Genomic DNA, 10,962 nt, shown 5'->3' with positions numbered 1-10,962 from the left:
CGGGCGCGCCCGGAAGTGACTTGAGGAGCTCGGCTCCTGGAGCCGGGGAAGAGCTGGTCCCAGATTCTGTGGAGCTGGGCGTGGGTGCGTCCTCTTGCTCGCCCCAGGGTGGGCAGAAGGAGCAGCCTTATCTAGGGAGCTCCTCTGAGGACTCAGGGGGAGGCTCCCCTTGTGCTTCATCCCGGGGCGCTGGTTGGGAGTCTCCGGCAGGAAGCGAAGGCGCGGGCGGCCCGCAGTCCGACCGAGCCATGGCAGGCCCGGCGACCGCGAGCGGGGAACCTTCGTGCCCTCCTCTGCGATGCAGTCAGGACGAAGACTCCCTGACGCTGCTAGTTCAAGTGCCGGGGGTTCAGCCACAAAGCCTTCAAGGAGATCTGAACCCCCTCCGGTACAAATTGAACTTCTCCACTCAAGACTTAGCGTATTCCTTCCACTTGGAGTTTGCTCCAGAGAATAAGTTGAGTACCAAAGAACCCGAGATTAATGTTTCTTCAGACAATGCAGTGGTACTGCTGGCCAAAGCTCCAGGGAGCCGTGGACATTGGCGAGAGTGGTTCTGTGGTTTAAACAGCGATTCTTTGGAGGTAATTGTTCTTTCTAGAGTCTTAATACTTGAAATATTCCATGTCAGTTTATAAATTTGCTGTTACAGGGCCGGGGATTTAGCTCAGTGGTGGCACCGCCTGCCTTGCAAGCACAAGTTCTCAAGTTCGATGCCCGGTACCAAAAAAAATTTTTTTTGCTGTTACAGTCACCCTCCGTTTATCCTAATCAAGGCGCAGAGTAGATTCTCTGATTCGTAGATTTATGGGATTGTATGGCAAAGTTGAGGGTGTTTTCCCCTGGAGAAAAGGACACTATAACTGCTCATATCATGAAAGGGATTTGTGATAAGTTTAAGAAACGCATCAAAGTGGCCAACTCAAAAATTACTTTTTCTGAGTTGAGAAAGTAATAATTTGTAACTCAACTCTTGCCACACAGTTCTTATGTGAGAAACCTCAGACCCAGTGTCAGTCTAAATTCCATGCCATTTCCACCCTATTATGCAGCTTAATTGTAGTTGCTAATGTTGTTCTCTGACAGGTGCTCTCATCCTGGGGGTTGAACCTAGGGAGTTCACACTGAGCTACATCCTTAGACATCCCTCCTCTCCTTTCATTTTGAGAGTCTCCTTCTGGGCTTGAATGTTACTCTCCTGCCTCATCCTCCCAGAAAATTGTGAATACAGGCTTGTGCCACAACACGCAGCTGAGTCTTTTAAAATAATTCTTAGGACCCTATTAGTATTTAGCCCAGTGCTAGCATTTAACTCTTTGTTGAATTGAACAGCACTTACATATTCTTCAGTTTTGGGCAAACAGTAGAAGTGGGCCGAGGATTATGTAGTTTACTGTGTGTAAATTGAGGAAAAGGCAGTTGTTGTCCTGTGTCTTAATAGATATGAAGATGACACAGTGTGAGCAGAAAACTATGGACAAGCAGTTAAGAGAATATTCAAGAATATATTTTAGCTGGGCGTGGTGGTGCACACCTGTAATCCCAGCACTCAGAAGGCTGAGGCAGGAGGATCCCTTTGAGTTTGAATCCAGCCCTGGCTGTGTAGTGAGTTCAAGGCCAGCCTGAATTACATAGCTAAACCCTGTCTCAACCAAAAGAAAAAATATATTTTAGGATAATTTTGGTGGCACATACCTGTAATCTCAACATTGAGGCTGAGGCAGAAGGATCACTGAATTCAAAGCCAGTCTGGACTATACATAGTGAGTTCAACAAGTGCTGGAATAACAGGTATATGTCACCAGGTCTGGCTAAAAATAATAACTGGACATGTTAACTGGGAACCTAGGGCTGAATGATCAAAACTTTGAGTCCTGCCTGTGCAACTTAGTGAGACCTGGTCATTCTGAGAAGTAACAGCATGAAGGGCTTGGGTTCAATTCCAAATCTGGGCAGTGAGAGACATATAATGATTATATTATTATGTGCATTATATGAAAATAATGTAGAGAGACTTTTGTGGTTCTGAAGACCAGAATTGTTATTTTACATACAAATATATGTTAAAGATATATATGTAAGCCTTAAATATTTACTGAGAGTTTTCCTTGAGCTTCAGGACCAGTAAGTTCAGAAATTTACAGTAAAATCAATAGAATACAGTAAAGTCAATAGAATGAGAAGAAAAGTTTATGTAAATAGTCTGCATTTAATTAGAACTATTTGTTATAAATATTTTTCTTGAGTTAACTAAAAAGTATGTGGTACAGTGAGGCAATATGAATGTCTTTTTCAGAAGCATAAACCTTAGAAATGCTTTTGATGGGGTTACTTTTGTAATACAGTATTCTGGATCTTTACATAATAGCAAGGCAAATTAGTTTAAATGAAAGTTTTTGTTTCTAAGTTCACTTTTGTTTGATGGGTGTTCACAAATTCAAATACTGTTTAACGGAAGAAAATTTGAAACTTGCTTCTGATTTCCTCTTATTTGGATAAAATAATTAGCTATGTTTATTTTGTAATTATAAAATTTGCTTGTATTAAAGAACAATGAAGAAATTTTAAATATGGTTAATTATGAAAAAAATGGTAAGTGTGGTTATCCTTCCCATCCTCCAACACACCTATAGCCACCAGACATGATACGAACACATTGTCTGCTATTTGGGATTCAGATGAGATGATTTTTAAATCTTCTAATAGTTTGGAAATCTTTGCATATCAGTGTCTTGAAATCTACCTCATTCTTTTTTGTTGTTTTGTTTTGACACAGGATCTCACTAGGTATTCCAGGCTGGCCTCAAACTTGCTGAGATCTTCCTGCCTCAGCCTCCAGAGTGCTGGGATTACAGGCATGTACCCCAACATCAGGCATGAAATGTGTCATTCTTATAAACAACTATATTATCAGTGTCATGCTGAAGTGCCTCAGTTCTTAAACATTGAATATACTTCTTTTAAATAAAATGTTATTTACATGGCCTAAAACTGAAAATTGTTTACACGATATTGGAACAGATCCTTTTGCATATTTCTTAGCTGGCTCATTAGAACTTATTCTAAAACTGAATTTTATTTTATTTTATTTTTATTTTTTTGGTACTGGGGATCAAACTCAGGACCTTGCACTTGCAAGGCAGGCAGTGGAACCACTGAGCTAAATCCTGGCCCTGTTTTTGTTTTTTGTTTTTTGAGACAAGATCTCATTTTGTAGTTCAGACTGGCTTTGAACTCACTGCGTAGTACAGGATGGCCTCAAACTCAGTGATCCTTCTGCCTCAGCCTCCTGAGTACTGGGATGATAGGCATGTCCCACCACACCTGGCTAATTGAATTGTATTTTATAGCCAGCGTTGGATTTTGTGATGGTTAAGTTTATGGGCTTGACTCCGGGCGAGGTGATTGTGCTGCAGGGTTAAGCTATTGATGAGTTCCTGGCTGGATGGGCTGAGTAGTTGTAGTAGGGGGTGATTGGGACATGATGTTGGGCACTGTTCTGGTTTCTGGCCCCTTCCTCCTAGGCTATTCCTCTGCTCTCTGCTTTCTGGATGTCTTGACTTAAGCATCTTTCCTCCCACTTTCCCTTGTGCCATATTTCTACCTTGGATCTGGCTAGCCATGGAATAAACATCTGCCCTAGTGTGACACAGGCCTGTAATTTCAGTACTAGGGAGACAGAGGGGAGAGGATTGCCCCCAGCGCAAGGCCAGCCTGGACTACATAAGTGAGACCCTGTCTCAAAAAACCCAAAATAGGGCTGGGGATTTAGCTCATTGGTGCTGCGGCTGCCTGCCAAGTACAAGGTCCTGTGTTTGGTCCCCAGTACGGGGGCGAGGGGTAAATAAACATCTCCTCCTCTAGGTTGCAGGTGTCAGGTATTTTGTCCTGGCAACAGAAAGCTGACCAATACACGTGTATAGTAGAAGTGAAGTTATTGCCAGGGGTTTGGCTAGTGGTTCCGCCGCCTGCCTTGAAAGCACAAGGGCCCGAGTTTGATCCCTGGTACCAAGAAAAAAAAATTCCCTAGAAGTGAAGTTATTCATACTACGAAGTATTAAGAAAAAAAAAGAAAACTACTATTTGTAAGTTAATACTGTCTGGTAAGAGAAAACATACCTCAGGTTTAATAGACCTAGAACAAGAACCAGAGCTTTTTAAATTTTTATTTTAAAAAAACATACACACATACTTGGTACAATTTGTATTCTGTGCAATATTAAATTTTCTTTCTCTAAGACAACACATAGGAATAATGCTAAGATCAGTATTGTAGCTAAGTGTGGCAGTATATGCTTGTAATCCCAGCACTTGGAAGGTTTAGGCAAGAGGAGTCTCTAAAAGTCAGCTTAGGTTATGTAGTGAGTTCAAGACCAGCCTGAACTACATAGGTACATAGGGAGACCCTGTCTCATAAAAACCAAAAAAACGACATTTAAGAAAGTGTTCCTAGCAATGAATGTAACTGTACTGTATACCTAGAATGTACCAATAAACTCAATAAAAAGAAAAAGAAAAAGAGTGTTACTGGGGCTGGGGATTTAGCTCATTGGTTCCACTGCCTGCCTCACAAGCGCAAGGTCCCAAGTTTGATCCCCAGTACCAAAAAAAAAAAGTGTTACTCTGCACTCTGTGAGCTTTTGTGAACTACTTTTAGATATAACTGTCAAGTGTGCCCTACAAGGCAGAATATATTTTTTACCTTTTTATTCTAGGAAAGGTTATTTGTCAGTGAAGAAAATGTTAGTGAGTTTCTTGAAGAGGTCCTGAATCCTCCATTCAAACAGAAAGTGCCCCCAGCCCCACCAGTAATTGAAGTTCTTCAGGTTACTGATGAGAAGATTCAAATTCATGCCAAGGTAAGATTTTGGTGGGCCTTTAGGGGAGTGACTAATGGCAACGTTAAAACTTAACTCTTCATTTCATAATGTCATAACTTTAAAACAAAATATACTGTACATGGCTGGGTAGAATGTAGGAAAAAAGACTTTTGTCTGCATATTTCTATATGCTTAAACACTCATTAGAATACATATACACACAAAGAAGACACAAGTCTCTTGACTTGCAAGTCATAGCATTTTTTTCTTTTTTTTTTTTTTTGAGACAAGGTCATGCTATGTAGTTCAGGCTGGCCTTGAACTCACTGTGGAGCCCAGGCTTTGTTTGTTTGTTTGTTTATTTGTTTGAGAAGGGGTCTCACTATGTAGTTGAGACTGACCTGGAACTCACTATGTAGCCCAGGCTGGTCTCAAACTCACAGCGATCCTCCTGCCTCAGCCTCCTGAGTGCTGGGATTACAGGCATGTGGCACCATGCCCGGCAAGCCCAGGCTGGCTTTGAATTTACAGAGACTCTCTTGCCTCAGCCTACTAGTTACATGTGTGTGCCACCATGCCTTGTTTAAATCGTGGCAATTATGTAATAAAATTTGTCTGTTCTTTTCAGTTAAGCCTTAAGTTTAAAATTTTTTTTTTTGTACCAGAGATTGAACTCAGGACCTTGTACTTGCCAGGCAAGCACTGCAAGCACCACTCAACTAAATCCCCAGCCCTTGATCATTTCTGTTTTGGTTTGGTTTGGGCTTTTTTTTTCTTTTTTTTTTTTTTTTTTTTTTTTTTTTTTTTTGGTTTTTTGAATCAGGGTCTCACTATGTAGTTGAGACTGACCTGGAACTCATTATGTAGCCCAGGCTGGTCTCAAACTCACAGTGATCCTCCTGCCTCAGCCTCTCAAGTTCTGGGATTATAGACATGTGCCACCACGCCCAGCTGGTTTGGTTTTTTGGTACTGGGAATCAAACTTGGACCTTGCATTTGTGAGGTAGGCGCCATGCCACTGAGCTAAATCCCCAGCCCTTGATCATTTTTATACTCTTAAGTATTGGACACAAACATAACAGTGATAAGCCCCACTGATACCTGAACTATGGGAAAGATGGTTCTGAAGAATCACAGAAATTCAAAAAAGCTCAAGAATGGGGGCTGGGGATTTAACTCAGTGGTTCTGCCGTGTGCCTCGCAAGCATAAGGTCCTGAGTTCAATCGCTGGTACAAAAAAAAAAAAAAATCAAGAAATTAGCCATGTCCTTCTAAAAATGACTGTTAAAGGGTTTTGTAGACCATGTTAAAAAGCTTGGATTATTTCACCCTGAAAGAGACAAGGAGGGGTGGGATTTAATCACATAATTAAGACAAGGTTTGCATAGTTAGTAATGGCAGCATTTTGAAGATGACTTTGAGGAGGAAGCATGGAAGCATATTTGCAGGTCTGCAAAGGTTATTACCGTACAGCTTTTTAGAAAATCTCATTTTCCAATGGTACAATTGAATGTGATATTGCAAAGAATTATTAATCTCATTTTTTCTTTGATAGTTACAAAAATGTAGTAATCCTGATCAGCTTCAAGGAAAGGAAAAAAGAATCAATGAAGGATGTCCTCAAACTGAAAATGAAAATATAGAACATCTTCCCATCTCTGCAATTGATTCTGATTCGTCTATAGCAGTTAAAGCACGAGATATAGATATTTGTGGTTCAGTTGCAGGCTTTCAGCAAGAGCCACTTGATGTTTCTCCAGCGCAGCTAGGAAAACCTCAGCCACCTGAGGCAAAAATGGAACCTCAATTTGTAAAAGAAAAAAGTGCTACTTATTCACATGAGGAAGATAATTTAAAGGAACGCGTCATAACTGAAGGAAAACAGTTTGATGGAGGTCACCAATCTTCATCACTGAGCAAAACTGTAATTCACAATACAACTGATTTTGATAGCCTAAAAGAAATCAATACGCAGGATGGTAGTGTGCAAATTATTAAAGATCATGTGACTCATTGTGCATTCAGTTTTCAGAATTCTTTGCTGTATGATTTGGACTAATTCAATGAAATTTTGGAATTTGAATGTTAAAAGTAAAAAATTGGGGGACCTAAAATAGTTTACCTATTAAAAGTAAAGATATTCAACAAAATATAAATTAAAATTTGCAATTTTAATTCCAGTGGGTAAACGAGCTATTTTTCTTTAGAATTTAAAGTTTCCTTAATTAATGTAAGTTTTATGATTACTCTGAGGTTTTTTTCTAATGGAGAGTAAATACAACCTGTATTGACTTCTGATGTTGATTTTTGTTTTCATCATTAAAGTTTCAAAATAAATATTCACTAAGTTGTGTTTCTCACAAACTAGTTCTCAAGATTGGAAGTATCTGGAAATATGCAGGAGTGGAATTTCAGAACTAGTTTCTGAGTATGATATATTTGTGCTTAAGACAGCTTGTTAGAGGCAAAAGAACTTTAATCAGTATTAATGATTAAATGATTACAAATTATATGAAATTCAGTAGTTCTGCATCAATTCTATTTTACATGTTACACAAAGAAATATATGTAAGTACATATATGATGTCAAAGTAATGATTTCCAAAATTCAATTTTTGAAGTCACTACTGAAATATATTAAAAGATCTTTTGGTTTTATAGAACACATTTAAGAATCTCAACAGTATTGTAAAACAGGCTATTTGCTCTGATAGAAAAACTGTATTATTACATCAAAACAAAACCACTTGTTTTATAGTGTTTCTTTTATAACACAAAATACGAAGCAAAGAGGAAAACTTAACCAGTTCTTTTCTTTCCTCAAAACTTTTTAGGACATAATGAAAGAAAATATAGTTCTTTTTGGTACTAGGGATCAAACTCAGGTCCTTGTGCTTTAGAGACAGGTGGTGGAAACACTGAGCTAAATCCCTGACCCTAAAAGAAAATATAGTAAAAAAATAATAATCACTAAACCCCCTGAGTATTTCTGTCCCAGGTAAGGGCAGAGTTTTAGACAACAGGCCTTAGCTTGGTCCTGGGAATCTCCTAATCTCTTCAGTTATTTGAACTGGTGATGATAGGTCAGGGTACCCAAAGCTGGGGTAAAGTCTGGTGATTCCCTCTGATTTAAATTTATAACCTCAGACAAAAACGGGAGCACCAGATTGGAATGTAGGGGTAGTATTAAGGTATCTCAAGATGAGAACTATTCGCCTCATCTTAGAAAAATACATCCATTTTTTTCAACCACTTTTTTTTTTTTGATACAGGGTCTCACTATGTAGTTGAGGCTGACCTGGAACTCACTATGTAGCCCAGGCTGGTCTCGAACTCACAGCAATCCTCCTGCCTCAGCCTCCCAAGTACTGGGATTACAGGCGTGCCCCACTGCGCCTGGCCACACTGATATATCAGTAATGTTGAGACTGTCTTAAATTTTCTTAGGTTGAAATTCCAATAGTGATATCTTTACACAGAAATTGGTCTTCTGAATAATTTTTGGTGGAATGCAGTTACATTAAGGGAGACTTCTATATTAAACATGAAGTAATTTTAAACCTTTTTTTTTTTTAACTGCTCCCTCTTTGGTGCTGAAAATTGAATCCGGGCCTGGAGTGTAACTAGGCAAATGTTGTACCACTGAGCTAAATTCCCAGTCCTTGTATCTACTGTTTTTTTTGTTGTTGTTGTTTCTGTTTTTTGAGATAGGGTTTTGCTATGTAGTCCAGGCTGGCCTCAAACTTGGTAATCTTCCTGCCTCAGCCTAACAGCTGGGATTACAGGTGTGCACCACTGACCATGCCTGGTTTTGTTTTGTTTTTGAGAAGACAAGAGTCTCACTATGTAGTTCAGGCTGGCCTAGACTGTATCTGCTCTTAAAAGTATGATTTCAATTAAAGCTGGCACTAGAACACATTGCACTTTGGCACTACTGAACTTTGTATCATTTCTGGTCTTCACAAACAAGTCAGGCTGTTTTTCCCTTACACAGCAGCTTTTTATTGTTCCTTATCTATGCCTATCTAATTTGAAACCCACAGGGAATGGACTCATGAATAGGGTTTTATTTCAAACTCATATATGTATAGATAGTAAATATTTCTTTTTGGTCCCGGAGATCGAACTTGGGTCCTTGTGCTTGCAAGGCAGGTGGCGGAACCATTGAGCTAAATCCCCAGCGATAGTAAATAAATATTAAGATGCTATGCTGATGTTCAAAACTTCTAAAATGTCTTGAAGTTTGGTGTAAATAAAACATTTCTGCAAAATAGTTAGGAACCTTTTTATGCAAAAATGAGTATTTTATTTTGGCAGCACTAAAAAGAAAAAAAAAACACTGTATTTCTACATTGAGGTGAAAACAAGGTTTAAAATTTCTTATCAAATACATTCCAAAAGAAAGTGTGTTCTATGAAGTTTCCAAAGCACAGGCAAATCTTAACACAACAGTACAGGAATCCATAATACTGAAAATGACTGTTCTGAGAGGGTGTTTAACAAACATAGCTGTTATTAAACCACTGAAGCAATCCCTAATAACCATGTCGAGTGAAGTTGGACTTATTCCATTAATACTCTAATAGATTTCAATTGTAATACTTTTTACTGCTGAGTTTTAAATTCTGCTGTTCTTTAAGTTTTGAAAGTGGAAAAGTGTACGAAGTTTTAGATAAAAGATTAACAGATGCAATTTAAATAAAATTAGTCCTTAACTCTCTGGTGAATCATGACCGTTAGCAGACACAGATTGAGCTTCAAAACCCAACTCCCTAAATGAAAACTTCACTTTTAAACCTTAACCAGACATAACTGAAAAATATCACTATATATTTGGACACCTTTTACAAGAAAAAAAATTTTTGTATTAAAGCAGAAACCCCTTTATTATTCAATTGTATATCCTGTTGAGACAAATATCAAAAATAGAAGACTGTCACTTTTGCTTCTGTAATTGATTTTTTTTCACTGCAGTCTTCTATAACTTTTACAGAGTTCATGGTCCCTAATATCACCCCACCCTCCATTTTTCCTAGGTGGGGAAACGGCTACCATAGTAAACTTCTCACTGATAATTAGAGTTTCTGGAAACATGTACTGTTTGTTATTAGTTAAGAGTGACTCAATTTGGGCACTCTGGGTGGATGGCCTACATGTTTTCTTGTGATGCATACCACAGTCTCCAGCATGAAAAATCCTAGGAGCTTGAAGAACCAGCACTTTCCAGTATTTTGGAAGACAAGATACAGTCAAATATTGAAGAGTCCAGTCCCAGTTATAATCATCATAAGTACAGAAAGTGTCTGTGCACTCAATCAGCTTCTGATATGCATCCCGGGTCAAGGCTAAACCCATATTGTGCTCTGTGGATTTCCAAGTTTTTACATCTACTTTGTCTGCAATGCCATAGAAACTACGACTGGCAGTATAGGTCCCCAGTGAAAGAACATCACACTCCGGACACTCTTGCTGCTTCAATTTCCACATCTTTTTGAACACATGGTAAAAGTCCGGGGCTAAGTAGTGGTCTTCTTCTAGGAAAAGTATAAGGCCAGCATAATCTTGAAGAACTTTGACCCGTTCCCATACAAAATGCAGCTTCCACCACCAATGATGTTTGGTTTGGGAGAATTTGGCCTCTCTATAATGGCCGAAAGAGTCGGGATACTCAGCATTAATGCACCCCAATTTCAAAGCTGCATTCTTCTGCAGGTCTCTGGGACAATCTCTGGGGTCACTGCCTGGAAACTCGTTAGGGTACAACTGAATGCTGAAAGGAAAGAACACCTGCAGAACCGGACAGAAATCCACCCCAGCGATCAGCTGGTTGATCTCTGTAGACCAGAAGTCGTGGCTAAAGATGACGAGGACGTCGTCGATGCCCTGGGCCTTTCGAAGTGAGTCCAGCAGCAGTCGGAGGTATTCGGGCCGGTTGTGCACCTGGACCACCAGCACCAGCTCCCGGGGTGCCCAGGTGCCACCCTTCTCTACATTCCTCAGCGTCTGATCAAAGTTCAGCTGGTACACCAGCGACCGGTACCGCAGCGTCAGGTTGTCCGCCTCGGGCTGCGGGGCGGCAGGGACCGGCGGTGCTGCCGACTCGTTGGAGCCCCTGCGGATGCCCACCGACACGGCGGGGTGG

The 10,962-nt window shown here is 39.9% G+C and overlaps 2 protein-coding genes across 2 annotated transcripts in view; one reads left to right on the top strand and one right to left on the bottom strand.

Moving 5' to 3' along the window:
- The window catches only part of Dnaaf2 (dynein axonemal assembly factor 2), an 8,527-nt gene extending 1,247 nt beyond the window's left edge, over positions 1–7,280 (top strand). The window contains exons 3-5 of the mRNA XM_010632595.2: positions 3–584; positions 4,716–4,859; positions 6,376–7,280. Coding sequence (XP_010630897.2) covers positions 3–584; positions 4,716–4,859; positions 6,376–6,879 — 1,230 coding nt within the window. The 3' untranslated portion in view covers positions 6,880–7,280. The remainder of the gene's footprint in view (positions 1–2; positions 585–4,715; positions 4,860–6,375) is intronic.
- A 1,341-nt stretch (positions 7,281–8,621) lies between these two features.
- The window catches only part of Mgat2 (alpha-1,6-mannosyl-glycoprotein 2-beta-N-acetylglucosaminyltransferase), a 3,293-nt gene continuing 952 nt past the window's right edge, over positions 8,622–10,962 (bottom strand). Inside the window, exon 3 of the mRNA XM_010632712.2 lies at positions 8,622–10,958. Within this exon, the coding sequence (XP_010631014.1) occupies positions 9,786–10,958 (1,173 nt within the window). The 3' untranslated portion in view covers positions 8,622–9,785. The remainder of the gene's footprint in view (positions 10,959–10,962) is intronic.

The sequence above is a fragment of the Fukomys damarensis genome, unplaced genomic scaffold, assembly GCF_012274545.1.
Source record: "Fukomys damarensis isolate Sample0158 unplaced genomic scaffold, DMR_v1.0_HiC HiC_scaffold_17, whole genome shotgun sequence".
Classification (NCBI taxonomy): Eukaryota; Metazoa; Chordata; class Mammalia; order Rodentia; family Bathyergidae; genus Fukomys; species Fukomys damarensis.
This window is presented reverse-complemented; position numbering and strand designations above follow the sequence as displayed.